Source organism: Lissotriton helveticus, chromosome 1_1, assembly GCF_964261635.1.
Source record: "Lissotriton helveticus chromosome 1_1, aLisHel1.1, whole genome shotgun sequence".
NCBI lineage: Eukaryota > Metazoa > Chordata > Amphibia > Caudata > Salamandridae > Lissotriton > Lissotriton helveticus.
The window spans coordinates 770,466,879-770,490,672 of record NC_136057.1 but is presented as its reverse complement, the minus strand read 5'-3'; the positions used below and the strand labels follow the sequence as shown (position 1 = coordinate 770,490,672).

At 42.0% G+C, this 23,794-nt stretch overlaps 1 protein-coding gene across 1 annotated transcript in view; it reads left to right on the top strand.

Annotated features, from left to right (window-relative positions):
- The window catches only part of CFTR (CF transmembrane conductance regulator), a 1,176,514-nt gene that overhangs the window by 1,117,584 nt on the left and 35,136 nt on the right, over nt 1-23,794 (top strand). The window contains exons 24-26 of the mRNA XM_078674337.1: nt 2,108-2,197; nt 18,550-18,722; nt 18,864-18,969. Coding sequence (XP_078530463.1) covers nt 2,108-2,197; nt 18,550-18,722; nt 18,864-18,969 — 369 coding nt within the window. The remainder of the gene's footprint in view (nt 1-2,107; nt 2,198-18,549; nt 18,723-18,863; nt 18,970-23,794) is intronic.

Below are 23,794 nucleotides of genomic sequence, written 5' to 3'. Positions count from 1 at the left end.
CCTAAGAGAGGCTGGGAGCCAGTTCCAAATCTGGGGAGCCATCATTGAGAAGGCACATCCTCCCTATCTAGTCTTCTTGAAATTTGAAATATAGACATGATTAGCTGATGAGGAGCAGAGGTATCTCCCAGGAGCATATTTCTGAGAGGCATACTGAAAGTTGACTTGACCACGGCCCTGAAGAGCATTAAAGAAAGTACAAACAGCATTAAAAGCGATTATTTGCCTAATCTGGAGCTAATGAAGCTCCTTCAATGCATCTGATGTGGAGGATCTTCGAGGCCTATCCAGAGCCAGTTTGGCTGCAATGACCTGTACCCTGTGTAGTCTTTGCAGCAACAAGGCTGGAGCTCCTAGGAGAAGGGCATTACAATAATCCAGCCTGTAAAGATAATGCAGCACACAACTGGGTTTTGGCAAATGTTGGTAGCAGAGGAAGAAGTCTTTGCAAACCTCAAAAAAGCGAAAAACAGAGTCCAGCTCTTTTAGTGATGTGACCCTCGAAAGATAACTTGCTGTCGAAGGTGACCCCCAAAGTACGGACCAAGTCCGGGGGGATGGTTCTTCCTGAGTAGGTAAAAGCCAAAAGTTGGCTGGGAGACTTACAAAAAATGTATTAGCAGAGCAACACAGAAACTCTGTCTTGTCTCTGTTACGTTTCAATGAGTTGGCATTTATCCATATAGCGATGTCCTTCATGCAGTTGTGGAAAGTTTTGGTCTCTATCTGATGGTCGCTATCCAGTGCCAGAATCACCTGGGTGACAAGGGAAGACTTTGCTTTAAAAAGTCATGGATCAGTTTACACGGATTTACCTAGAGGCAGTTTTTCTTGATTTCAGTTTGAGGGATTCTTGCATCATGGTTCCCTGACAAGGCCTGCAAGCTGACTTCATGTCTGCCATTCCCACGCTTTCTAATGCTGGCAAGTGAAGTGAAGGATTACAGACTTTGCTACAGTGATGTGTCTTCTGACGATTGCTTTGACATTGGCTGTTGCTGCTATTTGCTAAAAAAAAAGAAAACATTGTTCTGGCCAATGATTCATTTAACCTAAATACTATACAATTAGAAAGATGAGATACAAACCAACCATACTGAAATTAGCCTGCCTTATTGTTCTTTCGAATTCTTTGTGCGACTGATTAATGACTGAGCGGTGGTTGAATTGCAATGCATGTTTTGTGGATGGCAACAAATTACTAGACTTACAGACTTTTTAAAATATGTTTGCTACAATTATACAAATCCTCAATTTAAACCTCAATGGACAGTCATACATCAGTGAAAAGTGGGATGATCTGCAGTAATCCATTCAGCACTCATAAGGGGTGAATATGAAAATATTCCTTGATATTTGAAGGATTATTACCTGCTGTATCGCCCCACATTGTTTTTAGACATGACAAGAGACACCACTTAAATAAACACTTATTTGGTAACTCTAAGTAATTTTTATCTCTCACTTTACCAATTTAGACTCTTAGCACCTTCACTTTAAACATATTGCAGTTATCAGTATCTAAAAGATCTCTGGCAAAGAGCCCCCTCGAGGGTCCAGTTTGGCATTGCAGTGCTGGCCCAACGAGGAGCTGCCCGATGATGAAGCATCTCACCCAATTGTGTGAGTGAGGACTCGTGCTTCTGAATTATCAGATTCCTCTGACCTGCCTTTACAATAGTGTAACATTCTCTTTCTGTAATATCATGGGAAAAGCATACTCTTAGTTTAATTGATGTATTGGGACATGGCTTTATTGGAGAATATAAGAACAAACCAGAAATTAAAGCATTCTATTTAAAAAAAAATTAAACTAAATATATGATTATGTTCTGCATGACAAAAGTTAGTGTTGGATGTGGATACGGAAATGCAAATAGATGCCTGAATGCCATGTGTACATTCTGTATTTTAAGATGGAACTGGTGTTGAATCACCAAAAGTTGCAATTTACTGTGTCTATAAACTGCACAACCTGAACTATTTTTTTTGCTTGTAAGTTTTTACTTGCTCTAATTTTGGTTATTTTGGTATAAAGTGAGATTTTTACAATACATTTTGAATAAGCAAATGCTTTATATCCTTTTTTGCTATTTCATCCTAACAGAAAGTCTTTATATTTTCTGGGAGTATCCGAAAGAACCTAGATCCTTATGGAAATTGGAGTGATGAAGAAATATGGAGAGTTACAGAGGAGGTAATGTTTTGTACCAATTTTGTTAAAAGCATTCTTTACACTACTACAGTGCAAATTCACAAAGTTATAGTTGTATTCAAGAGCATGTATCCTTCCAAAAAAAGCATACACAATGAAATATTCCCTAAATATAGACTTTTCAAAACTGTAATTTCATTTTCTGAAAATGTGATCATATGGAAACACTCTGTTCATATTTTAAATCAAGATGTTGAAAAGTTGTATTGTGTATCAACATCACACTAGTTACTGAAGGTCTTTTATTAGAGCTAGAAAAGCCTGAAACTAATCTACCCCCTGAAGTTGATATGGTGTCATTTCTATTGAACAAGTTCATTGTAGATAATTCTTTTTAGATTTAGGTCACCGTATTATATGAAACACTGGATTTACATGATTATTGGGTTTTCTTCCTTTACAGAATACATATTAACATAGTTACTACACTAGATAGCAGGTACAAGGGGTCAGAGCGCGAAATGGGGACGTACGTTTGTATGTAGTGGTGGGTGTAATACTACCCTCAGATATGACTGTTAGGAGCATCAGACGGTAAACAGTGCCTGATGGATTTTTATATGCTGCCATCGGGAATGAATAGTGATTTGCCATTACTTTGCATTGACAGGAGAAAGAATGTTCCACATTTAGACCATCTTATTCCTGTAAATATATGTGGGTGGTGATAGATCAAAATCATATCCTTTTATGTTATTACAATATCTCACTAATATTGATTTATTCTCACACATTAGTCATTACACGCAGTAGCATTTATTAAATAGAACAGAGGCCCTGAAGAAAGCCTAGGGTCCTATTCCCAAGAGGCTGAAACATGTTGGCCCCATGCAGGTATTTGGTTGAACTGCATATAGTATTGCACTGTTCTTGTTTTTAATAGGAAGAGACCTCTTCGTTAATAAAAAGAATTTCCTATTAGTGGTTCTCTATCCTATTTTAGATTCACCACTTCCACATATTCTTTTGCACTGCACTTAATCTCATCAGATCTGTATCATTTGGTCCTAAAGTGATTGTGGGCCAGAATCCCATCTCTCTGAAAAGGGTACGATCTTTGTCTCAATGATCCAGAGACACCTGACCCTTAAAGGATGACCAAATGATAATATTGATCATACAATCTTTTGATGGGAATCCTGAATGTGTTTCCTCCACAATCACTGGTGGTCTACTTTTGTGAAATTCCCGGTCCCTAGTCAGAACTAGTTAGTCTAGGCTTGTTCTGGTTGTACTAATTTAGACATCCAGTTAATGATGTAGAGGTTCTTTAATATCCTTCGTTCAAGACCCCTAGGTTTTTTGTGTTGCAAATATAATAGTTGAGAGGAATTTAACCTAGGCTGGTCTATAAATATTCCTCAGACCCTCCACTACTAAATTTGTTGTTTATATGGTGATAGTAGTGCCAATCCCAAGTTGCTCTTAGATAAACTGCACTGTTTAAGGGAAGGATCCCAGGGTTCTACATTCACCTAGGGAGAATAAAGATGCTTCTTGCCATAGAGAAGCCACAAATGGCCCAGTTTTAGTTGGGTTGGAATTTCCATATGGGATTAGGGGATCGTTGTATATTTCCTCATTGCAGGGCCTACCACGTACTGGGAGAATCATCCTAATGTGTACAAATTACTTTCTCAGGTTAGTTTGTCCTACATATTTATTAATTAACTCAGTTGTGCATCATCTGCAAACAAGGCACTCTTAAGTGCCCATTCATGACCCAAGTGTGTAGATAAACAATACTATTTTCAAAATATTTCAGACACAACAAAACATATGAACAATTTTAGCTCAAAGAAAGCTGAGGCGCACCTGCAAACTCTTCCAATGCAGTAGTTTAGCATCGACATGTTGAGCCGCGCTATCCCCACCCCCTTTTTTCTTCCTTTGTTGTACGTAAATCTGTAGGAATGATCTTTGAATGTCAGATTGCACTAACCTGTATTCTGGATCCAGTAAGAGCAATATATTGTTATACACTTTTCCAAATCCAAAGACAGCCATGCATAATAGAAATAGGTTAGCAGTAGACCTCGGAAAAGTGAAATGGGATAAAGAAAAAGCAGAGGAACTAGATATTACCACTCTTACTCATTACTCTGCTGGCCACTGATGTCTACTTGGGTCATAGTGGACATATAAAACTGAATTTATATCTATAATACCTTGTTTATGTGTTGCCCATCAAACACTTGTTACATCATTTGATATCCCACCAGAATATAGCTACACATCAGTCTCGCTGGGATGACATTCCTGAAACAGATATATAAATTAAATCTTTGAAATTGACATTGCTTGGGTCATTCTTTTCTCTGATAAAGACAACTTTCTCACGTTTTGGTGGTATTCTCCCCCCAACTGCTAAAATACATCGAATATAGTTTCTGTGAATATGCCCCTTTACGACCACAATTTTTGCATTTGGGATGCATAATCCCAAATGCAAAAATCGCGATTTAAGTCATCACTAAATTTGCGATTACTTAAATTGCAATTGCATTTAGGGAATCGCAAATTGCAATTCCCTAAATGCAATGCGTTAACAACAAACAAATTGTTATTCCGCAATTAAGAAACGCAAATTACCATCAATTCTAAGTTGATGGTGATTTGTGAGAACTTTGAAAAATGCACAAAAGTGCAATTTTTTAAATTCCATGTTGCACAAATACATGCACTTGGGGAATGTGTGTGTGCAATATGTGATAACTATGCAATTTCAGGGGTGCTGCAGGGGGTCTTTTTGGCACCCTTGCACCCTTGAAATTGCATGCGCAATTTGCGAGTACCTACTTGCAAATTGCACATGCAGTTCTCATTGATTGCTATGGGCCCCTATGCCCATAGGAATGAATGGGAAGCCATTCCTTAATTGCGATTCGCAATTCGCGAGTCGCAATTAAGGAATGTGTAGGAATCGCAATTTTTTTTGCGATTCCTACATGCATAGGCAATTACAATTCCATATTTGCCATTCTTTATTAATCGCAATTAATGAAACCTAATGTCCTATATTGATGCATGTACACCTTAATTCCTTCAAAACAACTCTGTTTTACCCTTCGACTTCCAATTTTGCTCCAAAGGGAACACACCAGTCTCCAGGTTTTTTGCAAGCGGTGGTAAAAAAATAATGCCCTAGCTGTAGCAAGAAAGTACCTCAATGTTCTTGCTAGGACTTTCTAGACAGCTATTATATTTAATTATCAATATCTTAAATGTGGCACCCGACATTATCAAACCTTTTAAGTTGTGTTGCCGCATTAAAAATATTGTTCCTGATATTTGCATTGGTTGGTATGTGTAATGCACCCTCCACAAATGCAAAGCCTTTTGCCAAATGGCACCAACATACACTCCTATCTTCCCCAGAATAAGCACAGCACTTGTGACTTCAAACTATAAATACCTAAGACTCTGCCACAGATCATGACATTAATATTGTGTTGTATCAGTACAGAAAATTTTTTTTATTTAAACTTTATGAGAACCACCTTAAAAAGAAATTTGATTATAGAAATAACAGATGGCAATCATTAAAATTAATAAGAAAAATAGAATAAAGTAAAGCAGGACAGGGCGTGGCCTGAGGCGTCAAGATGGCGGTCACACTCTAAGAGTGCTCCTAGACCCCTCCATCATCTGCCTCGCATCCTGCGCTCTCTGGTAACCATCACCCATTCTTACCTGCCTGCCTTGACTCCTGGGGCGCGGGACATTGTCCGGAGCTGTCTGTTGCCCTTGTTGACCTCCTGGGGCGTCCTGCCAGCTTTCGATTCTCCGGGACCCGTGAGCTACAAGATGGCGGCCTTCATCACGCCTCACTGAAGGCCTGACGCTCCAGCTCTGCGGACAACGCTTTGTGTCGCTGTTCTCCCCTGGCCGGCTGTGACCCACTGGCCCTCGAAATTTGCTTCGGCCTCTGACCTATGGTCGGCCAGCCTCGTAGGCTCCTCCGCACTCCGTGGAGGTGAGGAAGCGGCACCTGGTGCTCCAGTCCGCAGGACCAGCACTCTAACCGAAGGCCCAGGCCTGAGGCCCGTGGTGGCGCTTCCAGGTCCCCCACACCCTCTTCGGGGTGGGGCGGCCACTGGTGCCTCTGATCGGCATTGGTCTTGGGGCCCACCAGGGGCCGGCGGAGGAATGGCTGTGGACTGGTGGGGGCCCTCAGTGCGACAGCTACCATATTGGGTAGTGGAGTGTGAGCAGAGCCGGTGCTCGGCCCTCCTGGGGGCCCCTCTCTTCCATCCTCGCGGCGCTGGCCCAGTTCTCGGAGGCTGTGGCCGCCCTACCTTTGCTGCCTCCTGTCTTCCTGAAGTTGTGACTGGGGGGCCCACCGGCTGCTCGGATCGAGCAGCGGGGCCCCTTTTTCCCTCACGCCACCCCCATCCGAAGTGGTGTCTCACCCTACTGGCCACCGCTTGGACGTCCATCACCCCTGGAGCTGGGCGGTCTCCTGTGCCCGGCGGCCTAAGCTGATCCTTGGGCCACCTCTTGCCTCTCCTCTGGATCAGGCTTGTGGGCCCGTCTCGCCAGAGGCTGCCGGCCAATATCCACCCGCAAGACTGCTCTGGTGAGTGGGGAGTGGCCCCAGGGCTGCTTTGCTGGGCGACGGTCCGGGAGGTTGACGCTGGGCCTTCCCAAGGGTGCCCCGCCGCCCCTTCCCCGACCCTCCGAGGCAACCATGGTGGCCTGGGACGCCATACTTGGTCTTACCCGGTGGACACACTAACTCACCCAACACACCTCTATGGCATGGTACATGGCTCCGGGAGTTCAGTGGGCTACAGGGGTTTGGAACGTGGGATCTTATAGGAATCTCTCAACTCGGTGATGTGTGGACGAGCAGCTGCATGTGGTCTTTTAAGGGCCTCCAGTTCAGATACTCCCTGCACCCGACACAATTTTACAAATATCTGCAACTGCGACACGCCCTCCATGTACACATATCAGATGACACCAGGATCCCTGAATACAGTCTTCCCGAGGCATAGACAAAGCTAGGCGACTTGGGAAAAGGGGGTATTTCCCGCATTTATTGGACACTGGTCAATAACACCTCACTGGACCGACTATGGGGCCAATGGGAGGAGTGGGTGGGTCGGTTGGACAAGGAAGATTGGCATGATCCCCTCATGTCACCCAAGATGGTCACCGGATCCTCTAAACTCCGCTTGATCCAATTATATTATTTACATGCTGCCTACTTAACCACGAGGCGCCTCCATCAAGCTGTTTTTTACCCGACTAACTCGTGCACGAGGTGTGGCCACGATCCAGCCGACTTTTTCCACGTGGTGTGGGCATGCCCCTGACTGGCTCAGTTCTGGGGTGAGATCGAAGGTGAGCTTAATGAGGTCTTGGGGTGGGAGGTTCCCCATGATGCACAACACTCACTTTTTGGGATTAAGGATGGACTGGAGTGGTCCAGGAACAAGAAACTACTTTTCAATACAGCTATGGTTGTGGCCAAGCGGAACATAGCTGCCTCCTGGAAGCTTCCTACACCATGTGCTGAGGAATGGCGGAGGGGGGTGGATTGTTGCGCGGCACAGGAAAAAGCCATGTATGAAGCACAGGGTTGTCCTAAGAAATATCAGAGGGGGTGGGGCAAATGGCTGTGTACCGTGGAGTAGTCTGAAATTTGTGTATAATGCTTGTATTCAATACTACATGGTGGGGTCAAATGCAATGTATTTGCTCTTTCAGTTGGCTGTTTGTCAATATTGTTGCAATCCGATGCCATACTGCTGGTGCATGAGTTTTTGACACTTATTTATTACATTGTGGTATGCATACGGCATTAACACACTTTGGTTAAACAGGGAAGTAAATTTAGAGTTGAACACTACCACTCATTAGGAAAAAGCTATTCCTAAAGGTGTCTGGTAATGTGATTTGAAATGAATGCATTTGAATGTTAGCAGGTTCTCTTCTCACTACAATGTGTGTTATGGTCTACATTGTGCAATTATGTCAGCGTTTCTTTACCTTTTCATTCTGCTCACCCTCTGACCTCTTTTTTGATTCTGGCCAAACAAGCCCCCTAGGTAACATGCACAGATGCATATTCAAAATGCCCCTCAGGTCACCTAGTGTTGAGCAAAATCAAAATTCTCGATCTTGATATTTGAAGACACTATCTTCCTATATTATACATTCACAGTCACACTTGAACACTCTAAAAAAATGGAAAGTGGATAGAAATCTAGATCCACACCAAATGTTCCTGTGGAAAGCATAAGGGATGCTATTTTTCAAACTCAGAAAAAACATCCGTTACATGGTGTGTATGATAATATATATTTTTTTAAAAGAGTTGACCGATTTGCACCATGTGGCTGTAATTGGTCAAAGGTAAATGTATGATTGTACCATGATTAGTTTGGTTGTTCTGCTTAGATGAAAAAAGCACTAAAGATATTTCAAAATTGAGTTTTAACCTGAGGGTTTTCACCATACAAAAGAGAGGTTGGCATTTAGCCTTTGTCAAAAATCAACCTTGGTTCAAAAGTACAAAGGCGACAGTCAGCCAGTCAGTCAAAAATATGTTTATTTAGATCTTAGTTTTTAAAATAGCCCTTAGTTACAAATACAATATTAATACATTATCCCTAAAAACTAGTCAATTACAGGTTTTTTTTTTAAAGAATTTCACAGCTAATAAGTATCTTTATATTGCATGGTTCAACATATAAACGTTGACAACTGATTAATTAAAATGCTTTAAAAAATCATTCAAGGCAAATAAATGTCTTCCTAATGCACAAGTCACATCCTCGTGTCCATCAAAACTTCAGCGGCTTGCTTACGATATAATATTCCATACTTTCTAAGAATTGGCCTTAAAAGTGCTTTTCCTTCCGGCAATAACCACAAACAGTCTAATAAAATATGTAAAGAATCATAACTTGCATGCAAACCACATATACATTGTTATCTAAAAGTTCGGTATTTGCAGAATAACACAAAAAAATGCATTCATCCCCATTCTAAACTTTAGCACACCTAGGGCCAGATGTAGGCAGCCAAATACCGGTCGGTAACGGCCGATTTCGGCCGTTACCGACCGGTATTTGGCTTTTGAGATGTAGGTGGGTCGGAATTTACAGAATCAGTATATTTACCGATTCGGTAAATTTACCACTTCGGTATCTGTCCGAATCGGTAAATATACCGATTCAGTAAATCCATATGTAGGTGGCACAGTTTGCAGTGCCACAGGCCCTTAGGATTTCTTATTTTACCACCCAATCCTATTGGGTGGTAAAATACCGAATTCCAGTGTACATGCACATCTGTGCATGTTCACCTATGCCATGTGACACACAGACATGCCCTTAGGGCATGTCTGTGTGCCACATGACACACAAGCCTGCATTTGGGGTGCTACAGGGAGTCAAAGTGACACCAGGATTCGGTATTTACCGATTTCGTAAATACTGAATCTGTATTTCCCATTGATTCCTATGGGCTTCAAGGCCCATAGGAATTAATGGGAAATACCGATTCGGTATTTACAGAATCGGTAAATATCGACTCTTACAGAATCTGTAATTTTTCACCTACATCTGCCTCCTTCCAAATTACCGACTCTTAAATACCGATTCGGTATGAGTCGGTATTTAAGAGTCGGTAAATGGGAATTACCTACATCTGGCCCCTAGTCTTAATGCTGAATTTGGTAAGGCATCAATATATTGACTCGCCTCTTTCGTTTACCAGGAGCATCTCAAAAACTGGGTGAGTACATTAAGGCTTAGGTACATCAGATTTTTTCCATGGCACATTTATTTTGTTAGTAAATATAGATCAACATTAGAGATCCTTACCAGTATAGTTGAGTTTCCTATATTTATTGATAGTCTCCTACGAATATCACTGACTATCCTTCTGACTTCTTGTGCCTATCGAACACAGGAGACAGAATTAGGCTTGTGGATACTTTGGGCATTCAACATGCATGCAGCCTGCGTGACCATTAAAATATGATTCAATTGAGATTTTATCTGCTTTGATGCCACTGTGGCATGGTATGTCTACATCCTGCATGTTCTGTGCACAGAATTGTGCTCATTGTTGAAGCAATTGCTTTGTGAATTTGTCCTCGTTTTAAGATAACAACATTTGGTTAGTGTTTCAGGAAAACACATTGGTCTTAGTGCACTTCTCCTCCAGGGCAGTCGTCTCAGTTGGCTAAAAATTTGGGGGTTAAAATCGACAACGGTCTGACTCTAAGATCTCAGATCCTTGCCCTCACGGGTACCTGCTTTGGTCTTCTCCGTATGCTTCGGAAGTTTTTTCCTTTGCTTTCGGAGGACCACAGGAGGATTACGGTGCAGGCCTTGATTGGTTCAAGACTGGACTACTCTAACATCTTATATCTTGGCCTGCCCGAATATCTCCTGCAACGGATGCAGGTGGTCCAGAATGCGGCGGCACGTGCCATTTTTGGCCTGCATAGGCGAGTCAATGCCTCTGGCTTGCTGCAGTTGCTTCACTGGCTGCCTATCCGGATAGCTTTTAAAGCTTTAACCCTTGCTCATAAGGCTTTTTACTCCACAGGGGCTAAATATCTGCAGAAGAGGCTCGTCTCTTATCGTCCTTCTCGATCTCTGATATGTATTATTTATGCAATGATTACATTTTGCCACGGCAGTAAGGATGGCAGTATGTAATAACTTGGAGTTTTGTTGTTTATTTTTGCATGCTTGAAGCAAAGCAACATATTTTGTACAGAGAATGGGGAACCAAGGTATGTGATTCTTTCTTCAGGGCACTCAGATTTAGGGAAAGTCTTTCCTGCAACAACCCTTTCTCATATGAGCCACAAATACGGCCTCGGCGTTACAGTATTTGGGTAACTGAACTCTCCAATATGATGGTATCTTCTTTCCTGAATTATATTTACTATTCATGCCTCTCTGGCCACATACAAAGCCAAACTCATCTTAAATCCCCTTATGGTTTAGAGCCAGCACCAGGCATAGCTGTAAACAAGAAACTGAAGTTCAACTCCCAATTAGTCATTTAGTGGAACTCTGTTCTAATATGGTCAACAAACACAACCTTCATTCTAGAATGGCCATCAAGCACAGAGGCCATTCAGTGAAGGCCACCAAGTGTGAACACCATTTCAGCTTATTTATTTCTGAGACAAAACTCTTTCTGTCAGGTGGAAACTGTTCTGAGAACATAAACTTCCTGTCAGGTTGGTTCCTGTTCAAAGACCAGCCCCTTCCTTTCAAGTTTTTCCTATTTTCCACTGCGCAAGAGTTTCCATTCAGTGTACCATTGGGTTGCAAATCCTTTGGATTACTACTGCTATTGGATTCTTCCCTCCTGCTCTGGTCAAGTCCTGCAAGCTCCAACCTTACTCAAGTACTGCTTGTTCCAGGCCTGCAAATTCCAGCTCTTTCACAGTCCAGTCTGATCCGGCTCTACTCCAGTCCTGATGTTACCCAGATCTAAAAAGTCAGCCTTGCAAGAAGTGGCCTACAATTGGATATCCAGGAATACTTTTATGTCTTTTGGATTTTTCCTTCTGGTGCTGCTTACCACTGCTTTTCAGAGGGCACCCTTTTTGTAACCTGTTGCACTCAGAACAGGCAGTGTGACTTCTGAAAGGGGCCACCTTTTTTCTAAAAGCTTTGAAGAATGAGGTGAATGAACCATAGTCATATCTACAGAGTTGCATTCACTCCAATGGTAGCTTTTTTCCATCGAGTAGACTATTTTACATCTATACTCAGCGTCAGTGTAGTAGACAAGGATGGCCACGAGAGGGGGACATGTATAGATTGAAGAGAGTGGGGCTCAGGGAGGAGCCCTGGGGCATTCCGCAGCTGATCTCTGTAGTTAATGAGAGGAACGGTTGTAGTCTGACTCGCTGTGTTCGGCCGGTGACGCAGGAATGGATCCAGTCCAGTGCCTTGACACAGATGCCAGCATCAGGGAGTCTTGGTGGGAGTGTTAAAGGTGGCCAAGAGGTCCAGTAGGATGTGGGCTGCGTTTTCGCCCTGGGCGAGAAAGGAGTGGATGTCGTCTGTGGCAGTGAGGAGTGCAGTTTTGGTGCTGTGGTTGCTTTGGAAGACGATTGGGAGGTGTGCTGGATGTGGCTCTCTTAAATGAACTTGTTGACTTGGGTGTTGATGGCCTTTTCGATAACCATGGCTGGGAAGGGGAGGTGGGAAATAGGTCTGAAGTTCTTGAGGTCGTTCAGGCCGTTGGATGGCTTTTTCAGAAGGGGGTTGATCTCAGCATGTTTCCAGTCATCGGGGAAGGTAGCGGTTTCGATGGTGCGGCGAAGCTCGCGGCAATCTATGGAAGATGTGGAACGGGCAAGGATCAGATGGGGCTCCTGAGTGAATGCACTTCATGGTCTCTAGTGTGTCATCTGAGATTAATGGAGATCTGTTGGGCTGCGGCGCAGTTGCGTGCTATGGTGGCGGCCATTGTGGCAGGGTCCTGTGTGTCAAAGTTGTCATAGATCTGCCTGATCATGTGGTGGAAGAAGGTGCCGACTTTGTTGCAGAGGTCTTGGGAGGGTGGGACGTCTGTTGTCTCGCTGTTGGGCCTGGCGAACTCCTTGACAATGGTGAAGAGGTCTTTGCTATTGTGTGCGTTGGCGTTGGTTCTGTCTTGGAGGGACATTTTCTTTGAGGTTTTGAGTTGTTTCTTTTAATGCTAGGGACTACTAAAGCAATGTATATTTGTTTTAAGCCCCCAAAATATTTTTGCGTTTAGCCAATGTTCATTTTTTATATTGGTGAAGGCTCAGCAGTTCCCCAACCAATAATGTCAACATAATCCATGGCAAGCAAAAATATTGACAAAAGTCAAATTCTTGGCAGCTAATGCCAAACCTATTGGCTTTACAAAAAAGAGAACATTCCACTTGCGCATCACTACTAACAAGTGAGTACTTCAATACACTGAGATTCAGATTTTTAAACTTGGACTTTTCTTTTCCAGAGTCCACTCTGCTGATTCATCGTCAAATAAACAGCATGATCAGCATTTCCGTGTTCAGTTTTTAATGGTTTTACCATAGCTTCAAAAGGGAACATGGCAGCTAAATGGGTAATCTATACAGCAATGAAAATGGTGTTTTGTTCTCCCATAGAGTAACAAATCCGGAAATCTAATCGGATTAGCAGTGCAGGTAGAGTAGCTAACACGGGCACAGCTCCAGAAGACGGGAGGTCAATGATGTGTCATGGTACCAATGAGTGGAGTGCACGTAATTACACCATCACTTATTCTGTCAGCGGTACTAGCTGGTTCGGTGCCAACTCTTATCTTGCTCAATACTGGAAATGACCAACACAGGTTTCCTTCTCTATTTTGATGGGAAATTGGAACAAATAGTCAGAAGAGATTCGTTTCCAGCCTTTGTACAAATGGATTGCGGTTTTGATTTCGTCTAGCTTCCCTTTCCCTCTTTGTGACGTGCATTCTCACTTTCTCTCTGAATCACAAACAGTGTTATCGTATCACATCCTAATCTCTTTTTTTCTGGGCGCAAAAAGGAAAATAACCACATTTTATCCTCATATCTATACCTGCCAAGTTACATATTTGTATCCACCAGTACAATGTGCTCCTTATATTAATGAGATCGAATCAGTGAACATATTTACACAGCACATCGGGTAATTGAAATAGATTTTCCGGCGACTGATATCCCACCTCCAAGTCACAACTATCCCATCACTTCACTGCTTTCCTGTGTATTCAGCCCTCTCCGTTCTGAGTCAGTCACCTGAATATCCACGCTGGGATTCATGCATAGATGTCTTCTCCCTGCTTCAAACTTCTCCCAATTTACCACTAAGTCAAGAGACACATATGCATTTATTTACTTAGGTGCTGTAAGGCAAGTATGGTCGTCATACTTTGGAGCTCTGGCATTATATGTATGCTAATATGGTACAATAGAAATAGATCACGTCAATTAATTATATGGCATTATTTTGGGGAGTGAATGAAAGGGATGGCTGAAAGACAATCCCGTATTTATTTATTTTTTAATAGTGGTGGGGTTGGACCAATGGAGGGCGGACAACAAATTGGTAAACAGGTAGTGTAGTGTCCTCGTAGAAGAATAATTCCCATTTTGCCATCGTTTAATCAGAGAAAATGCCCATGTTTGACCAGTGTTGTTTGTAGTCTAGGTAGGCAGTAATGTTGGCATAGTTTTTAGAGTTGTTATCCAGGTGAACGTAGATTCGTGTGAGTGAACAATAGGTTAAGTCTGGGAGTTCAGTCATTTGTGAGGGTGGCTAGATTTATACTTATAATGTTTGAGCATTGTGTTCCTCGGAGAGGCATGGCTATTTCCTATTTCTCAATTGCGTAGGATTTGAGCAGTTATTATGCCAGGATGCATATCCTGGAAATGTAGAAATACGAAGGTACTCTTCTTTTTTTGTTCTATTTGTTCATATTTGATTCTAGTATGACAATTCCATAGCTCTTGGTATGACACTGTCTGCCTGAGGAAGTTATTTTCTTGGCCTGGTAAGACAAGGTATTGTTCATCATTGCCATGTAGGTTTTGCAGCTGCTGGTCTTGAAGATGATATTATCCTGAAGGTGGATCCAATGTATTACCTTCAGTGTTGGGGTGATGTTGAATTTCTTCAAACCCTTGATGAGACATGCCTCGGTATAATTTGGCAATAATAGGCCAATACTTGAGGGCCTGTGGAATTTTACAATGGTGGGGAAACTAATGAATGTTTTGTGTATGTGTGAGATATTTCTATAGTGCAAGCATATCCAAACAAGCATTGCCATAGCCAATAGGTCTTGCCTTTGGAACCTTATAAGCATTTAATTATGCAACACAATTTCCTTGGTGCAACATCAACTGTTGCATAGCTAAACACTTACAAGGTCCCAAAGGCGAGACCTATTGGCTATGCCAGTGCTTGTTTACAAATCAACCACTGCTATGCCGCCGTGGTATTCGGCAGCTGAGCCTGGACGGTGGGCTTTGAGAAAGCTTTGCGCACCCACACTTCTTATTTTACGAATTGAGCACTTGACATAGGTGTGAATTGCCCCGAAGTTGGTTTCCTGTTGCAGTCATGGCATGACAAACGTGCATAGATGAACATCCCCTTCATGACACGAGGCCAGTTGACAGGTAAGCCCACTCTGAAGCTCCCTCCCCCGTTCCATCAGGTGCTAAGCCCCGCCCCACCCCGCCGAGCTGCTTATCGCTGTTCACAGTGGCTGCCGCGCTTGTTTTCTTGTTGCCATTTAAGGCAGGTTATTTGGTACAGAGTGATCCTCCGCCAGCAAGCATGGCCTTTTAAGGTGTGACAGCATGAAAACGCCTCACAAAAAGTAAAGAATCAAAAAGTCATTTGATGCATTATTGATCGCCTGTTTGTATGCATATGCACGTGTGATTTGATGCGCGCCCAGGAACCTCAAGTCTGGCTCTAATGAGGGACTTTTTGGCCCGGAAAGGTTGGATAACGGCGCCTCTGTGGCAAATCGACACCAAAAAAGAAATAAGGGGAAGCAAAATATTTCAAGCGCCAAATGATTCTAATGAGCTATAGTGATGAGAGCCTGCCGTTGTTAACAAATCGACACCAAAAAAGAAATAAGGGGAAGCAAAATATTTCAAGCGCCAAATGATTTTAATGAGCTATAGTGATGAGGGCCTGCCGTTGTTAAAAAAACGGGACACTCCAATCTTCACAACTGTTTAAAACATAGAACATGGAAAACCTTTTAACATGCCCTGTACTTCATATAGCCAGCCAATAGTGCACAGAAACACCATATGTTATAATGTTTGTTTACCCTCAATCAGCCATTGTGACTCATACCGGCCGAGAGGTCTAGAGTTAAAAACATAGAGGTCAACTCCTCTTGTAAGTTGTCTCCAGGCTCCCTCCGTAGTTTAGCTGCAAGAGACAGTATACAGGTTTTCATATTCCCGCTAGACTAGAAATGTTTCCAAATTATACTAGACTAGAAATGTTCATAGTTTACCCTCCATAACTTATCGTACAAGTTGTTCACTCTCTTTTTAGAAGGTTACTACTAATGTATCGCTGCCATTCCCCGTTTGCACTAAACTCGGAATGATCGACATTCACTCTCTGCACCGTTTTTTATAAAAAAGATTCCACTCTCTGTTTTACAAAAGTTTCTTCTGGTATCTCGCTGGCATTCCGTATTACAATCCTTAACAGCCCCCTACCTTTGCCTTACCGGTAAAAGGAGCACCTGTCGGCATTACCTCGACCTGTATGTTCGTGATAGCTCACTACTGGTTATTTACACGCTACGATCACTGAATTCTCGCCTTGATTGGCGTCTCGTGTCTCGCGAGAAAATAGCACCACCATCTTAGATTGGGAAAACCCCTATAATGTTTAATGGCCGATCTCGTATTGGTGTGATCTCGCGAGAAATCGCAAAAAAAAGCTTTTTTAGAAAAAAACTTTATTAACATTCTTGGATCGTAGTCATATGTTTGTATAGTTATACGTACTCCACTGCCATCATTGTCCCCTCCCGTCACAGCTGAATCAAGACTACAGAAGAACTTCTTGTCACATCCCTCAGCATCACCACTCTGCCAACACTTAGAAACACCAACAGCGCAGCGCACAACCTCCACCGATAGATCTCTAATTGCGCTGACACTCTGGCACCCCTCAAGGATAAACCGGGCAAACAACACTCCAAGAAGGCCAACTGGTTCACTCCTGCCCTCCAGTAGTCGAGACGCACCGGCAGACATCTTGAGTGGAGATGGAGACACAACATGAATCAACTCCACAACACAATGACCCTTGCACCATGGCCTGAGGGTGCCTGCATTGGCACATGGCAACCATTGTGCACCATCGTAGGGGAAATAAAAAGACAGGGGGGCTTAGCCCTTCCGGCAGTTTAACTTCACTGGTGCGTCATTTTCTTGACATATTTGCAGCATGATTCTTGCACCACGTTGCACAGTATTTACAAAGTGATGCATCCAGGCACATGCATGACCTTGTGAAGCCCTGTGCCACATTATACCTGTGTCAGGTATGATGTACGCAGGGTGGGCGTTCCCACGCAACAAAGCCTCTTAGGATTGATGCAGTGAAGTATCTCAGATTTTACTGCGAAGATTTGAGGACGCCACTGCGTCAAAACCTTACGGCTTCCTCATGGCAGGTGTGACGTAGTGCCATAGGGACAGGCTGGCCCCATGCATTGCTGGAGTTGCATCATTCTTGCGACAAAACTGTAGAAATGCATGACTTTAGCGCTGCCAGATATATCAGGATTCCAGATGTATCTGTCATTGATTATGACATGGAGTGCCGTACATTGTGTCGCAAGGAGGGCGCAGTGAAAATTGAGCTAACACTGTTTTGGCACAGCAATGCAACACTTTTTATGAATGGGGCCCAGGAATGCATCCTATCTTATTGATAGGTGGGCATCCCTGACCTTTTGTTTTGGTGCAGGGCAGCTCAGCAATGTTCCTTGCAGCGCTGTCCAGCACCCAAACACCATATATGTGGATCCAAGTGTTTGCACCAATTTTAAGACCGGCTATTTTCTGGTCTTAAAAAACTCCCTCTAACTGGACTTACCGGCAGTTTTGTGGGGTTATCCCTGTACGGGAATTTCATATTTAATATCGTCAAGTGTGGTTAGCAGCAGTGTTATCATGGGAATGCCTACCTTGCATCCCATTTTATCAAGTCCCACTAACAGGAGTGGCGATCCTGAAAACTCACAGTTCCGCTGAAAAAGTGCTAGTAACCGCAGTTAGCAGCCAGTTGTAAATACGGCAATAAAAAAAAGCTGCTGAAACGTGGAAAAAGGTACGCTATGGTGGTCTTAAGTTCTTGTAAATATGCCCCTCTTTGTGCTAGCTTTAGCATGAAGAATGTTTTTTTTGGGTCCTTAGAAATGGGCCACCCACTGTAATGTCGATTACTCATGGTTAGGTACATATTAGTATGTTCATTTTGCTATAACATAGATCTCGAAGTATGGCAAAAAAGCATTAAATTGTCTAGGTTTGAAGAAAGCTAAAATATGCTTTACAACAAGCGTAGACCATTCCGTCTACTTTAAAACTGATTTATATCATGTGGTAAGTACAGTTCCAAGATGAATTGTGTGTGTCATTGTAGGTCATCCTAAATTTACCAGTTACTTTCGGGATAGTGAATATTGCACTTTAAAATGTGGCTCGCTAGCTATGATAAGTCAAGATTTTAGAATGAGGTCTGAACTGCTGAAGAATCTCACAGAACTGATTTCTTGTGCTTTTTGTCTAATCTTTTGTGCAGGTTGGACTGAAGTCTGTGATTGAGCAGTTTCCGGGTCAGCTTGATTTTGTCCTTCTTGACAGTGGTTGTGTCTTGAGCCATGGTCACAAACAACTGATGTGTCTTGCCAGATCAGTTCTCAGCAAAGCAAAAATCTTGCTTCTCGATGAACCCAGTGCTCATCTGGATCCTATGTAAGCTCTAAAGTTTAATTTTTAAATGGTACTAGTTTTAGGCCATAGTTGTTAAAAATATTAACATAATTAGAGCATTGAAATGTCTGCACATCTGTTGGCATATAACATTTAAATCTTGAAACAATATTTGCATTTCAGCACATTTCAAATTATTCGCAAAACTCTGAAGCACGCCTTTGCAGACTGCACAGTGATACTCTGTGAGCACAGACTTGAAGCCATGCTGGAGTGCCAGTACTTTCTGGTGAGTGTGGTGTACTGTTTTTCCTTTACTGATTGTTGAAAATTAAAAAAACAGCATACCCTAAGAGTGGCAGGTTGTTTCAAAACAGGATGGGTCTTTCATTTTCTGACTGCACAGCAATGCAAATAGGCAATCCTTGTTTAGTCTCGGAGGTCAGATTCCATTTGCAAGCATTCTTTGTTGCAACTCTAAAGCGCACAGCGGATCACTTCACCAATGGTAATAAATGGATCTCTTTCTTTTGCCTTTTAAATAAATAATTTTAAAATGTTATCTGAATGACATTTAAAAGAACACTCTCCCCTGCAGTTTGTGGCCAAGAATGTGTAGTTTATGGATCTGGCTGGTTTTCGTTCTAATTGCTCAAAGGCCCACAGGAGACTCAAAGCTGATGTTAATAAATCTCTTAGATGTATCTCTCAGGTCAACGCATACCGGAGGTACAACTGGTTGCCGCCTAAATAGAAGAAACAAGAGTTAAAGAATGCTGCTTGGGAGTCACTACTGGAAGCAAACAAGACTATATACTACTCAGCTTCAGGCGTGTGTTAATGGTCCTATTTCAAAGGACAAAACTTTCCCCAGATTAGAAACTGCTATTAGTGAAATTGACTGGGTTGTTCATTTTTCGAAGATCTGTTGTGTCCCTCAGTTGGTGCCATTGAGATCTGACCATGCCACCGTGGAGGAACTACCAGGAGACCATAGTTGTATATCTCATTAGAGGAGGTCAACAGTGCTTCTAATAATATCAAGGCCGGGACCAGGCGGTATTTCTGTTGCCCTTTTTTGTGGCTAATATACCTTTCTGGAGCCCTATCTTAAACAAGGTACATAGGGCTTGTTTTAGAGTGGATATTTTGAACATCATGGTGGGATACTTTGATAGTCCCTATTATAAAACGGGGGGACCATTGTAATCCAGTCAGTACAGCCCCATTTCACTACTTGATGATTTGGTGAAAATCACAGGTAGACTGGAAGAATGGGAAAACAATGATATTCTATCCGATCTACAGTATGGCTTTCATAGGGGAATGAGGACTATCAAGAAGGGTCTTAAACATAAACCTGTCAATTGTGAAATATACCAAAATTGAAAATGGGCAATTGTTTTTGACATATGTTGACTTATCGAGTGTGTTTGTGTGGTGCATGACAAATTGTGGAAAGTATTATTGGAGTTAGAGGTTGACCCGCCGATAATTTATTTTCTTAGAGAGATGTACACATGGAGCAGGGCTAGGGTATGCTATGGACTCAGAGGTGAATGCACCTGCAAATTCAACATAGAGAGAGGAGGTAGGCAGGGTTTTTTTTCTAGCACTGTTCTTGTTCACTCTGTACATTAACAGCTTGGGTATAGTCTTGAGTGAGCTGTGCAGGGACATCCCTTAGATTGGACATCAGCAGATTCCAGCCCTCCTCTATGCTGACGACACAGTGTACATGTCTCGTACACCCATGGGGTTGCAGAGGTTACACACGTGCTTTGTCAATTATATACATGCTTTGGGGTTAAATGTGGATTTGGGTAAAACGTTTATAATATTATGCGGGCCTAAAGCTATGAAGTGCCCTAATTTCAAGGTTGGTGGTTTTAAGCTACGTTTTGCTCCATCTGTTTTTTTACCTAGGGGTTTTATTTCAGGCACAGAGTTCATTGAAACAGGCCATTTATTCCAGAAAATTGCACTTTGAATAAGCTTCCTTGGTGCTGCTTAATTTCACAATTTAGCTTGGCAAGAGAACCTGAGTGAACTGGGTACTCTCTACAAGGCTAAGTGTGTACCTGTGGCATTGTATGAGGTGGGAGTATGGGGATACGTCAACTTCAAACGCCTCCAATTGGCTGAGAATGCCTTCTTTAGGAGACTCTCTGCCATTACTAAAGGTAGTTACCTACTTTGTTTGACACAATGAGCTCAGCATTCTGGCTTTAGCCGATATGATTGAAGTCCAACCAATTTTGCTATGGAATAAGATCTAGATCTGAGAGGACACCGCCCTAAATTGAAAGATTGCCAATGACTGTCTTAAGTCGTCACTGTCTTTACAAATCCCATGGTTGAAATGCATAAGACTGTTTGGAAGTATGGTCGACAGAACATTTTGATAACCCTGAATCTTTACACCATATAAGCAGGAGGGAGTTTAAAAAGTGTTGTATGTCACTGTTTGAAGGTCAAAGGCTATCTGTGGAACTAGCTAAACCCAGTACCATCAACAACCAAATGATGCTTACTACTGATGGTATGCAACCCTATCTTAAATATGTTTAGAATCACCAACACAGGTTTGTTCTGACAAGATTCCGATTTGACATCATCTATCGACTTGTAACTTTTCCTAAAACAAATGATTGGTCTGTCACCTTATTTAACTGCCCGAGGTATGGTTTATCTAATCAGTGCACTTTTCATGTTATTTTTTTTGTAAATTTTATAAGATACCTCAGAAGCATTTTATCCTGCCCATTTTATGAGGCCATTAACTCAAGCAATGTTTCCCTGCCCTATTGTTTTTGCAAAAATGTACACCTTTACCTATCTGTTGTAATATATCTAGTTACCTATAGTCTGTGATTTGTGTTCGGAAAATATTTGATTATGAGTATTGACCAGGCTACGGTGTGGTGACAATCCCCTTTTCAATCATGTGAAATATTGTTATGCTGTATTTTTAATATATTGCTATTATATTTTATTGTATGATTTTTAATGTATCTGCAATGTTGTTCTGCTTCACTTTTAAAGTATTATTATAATTTATTGTCTGCTTTTATGATTTTTTGTCTAAATTGAAAAAAGTATCACAATGAATGGGTGTAATTTATGGAACATTATAACGTGAGTGGTCAAGCTATTCTGAAAACAGGGAATAGTTTAATTGAAACTACTGGTATTAAGATACCAGGTAGCATTGCAAATTGTGTATAGGAAAGATTGCGCATTTAAAAACTAAGAGTGTTATAATTCTGTAAAGTTGTCAGCCACCTTTCTTTGGCTGTAATAAGTGCGTGTAATGAAGATGGATAAAGGCCTCTTTGCAAAGTCTGAGGTGCTGTTGTTGTGAAGCACGAAGAATCCACGGGACAATCTAAAATACTACCAAAAGAAAAACAACAATTGCCTCACCATGTTATCAAGACATTATTACTAAGATTTGGTTTTATGTGTCTCAAATGCCTAGTTTTTTGGTGGGGGAAGATCGTTGACAGAGCTTGACTGGCTATTTATTATAACCAACTTTTTTCCTCGGGTGGGAAAATGCAGGTGGAAAGTGGAGGAGGAGGTCTGCAGCCCAAGCCATGTATGTAGCTCAGTGGCGACTGCTAAGGAACGGGGTGGTGTGGCGGGGAGGGGGTGTTGGGGGAAGAAATCAAATATAAATACCCTTACTTGAGTACGATCGCCGCCTCTCTTCTTCCTCTTTCTCTTTTCTTTTGACTCCCAGTCCGAAGAAGGAAGCACACAGGCTCCACTAAGCCAATCACGATGCTGCTGTCATCATGACAGCAGCATCATGATTGGTCTGAGCGCAGTGGTTCAGTGCTCAGACAGGGACTGTTTACAGGAGATGCATATGACAGCCTCAATGTTCCAGAAACTATAGAAGCGTTGGTGGGCCAGTTACATGGCAGAGTTGTTTTTGCTCTTTTGCACTTTTTTTTTTAAAACATATTTAAATGAACAAAATTCAGAAATAGTACAAAAGATTCAAATAGTACAAATGGAATACATAATTAAAAATCAGATAGTACACCAAAACTTATAAAATCATAGTCTCAGATTATACAGGCATTATGAGGAAGGATAAGAATAGAATCACCAGAAGAATATACAATTCATAATCCTATTACAATTGACAATTACGCATTCCTTATATCATTGTACCAGGCAGTGATTTGAGCCCATATCTGGGCCCCACATATTCTAGATTTTTTTCCCTCTAGCTTCATAAATAGCTGTCTCTTGTCTATATATCCCTAGAAGCTGGGTTAGCCACATTTGGAAAGTGGGGGGGTCTGATTCTTTCCATCGGGCCGCCAGTATGATCCGAAACACAGCCATACCCAAGAATAAATATATTTCTTCCTCCTTACTGTAGCCCAGAGTGTTATCATGACCTAATAAATACACTGTTAGCGAAGTTCTCAATTTATGCCCAAAAACTTCTTCCCAATAATCAAAGATCATTTTTTTACACAGGTCTAGTTTAGGGCAGTCTGCAATCATATGTATAAGGTTTGCTGGACCCAAGCCACACCTTGGACATTCATCGTTTACTCTTTTGCACCATGTATATAACTTTGCTGGTGTGTAATACAAGTTATATATTGTTCTATAATGTTGGGCCCTTAAATTAGACACTAAGAGCAATTTATATGATAATAGCAGAGACATATCGACATCGACATTGGGATTGTCTAATTTTATTGCCCAGTCTCCCTCGACACGCTCCATATCATCACATTGATTCTTTATCAAAAGCTCATATGTGGTCCCTATCCTGGTGGTCCGCCTAACTATGAGTTCAAAGAAGGGGACAGTTTCTAGTACGATTCTTGGTGACAGTTGATGAATGATGGTATAGACTTGTATAAATTTCAGAAAGTCAGTGGGGGGAATCGAACATTTTATTTGTAGATCCCGAAATCCAGATCTAGGTCCCTGACCAAGAAAGTCGCCCACCGTTACAATCCCTGTATTCTCCCACTTTCTAGAAATTCTATCATTAAATTGAACTGGTAGGATCGAGCTATGCCAAAGAGGGGTATTATTAGTATATTTTGGTATTACTAAATGTTTAGATGAGCATTTCC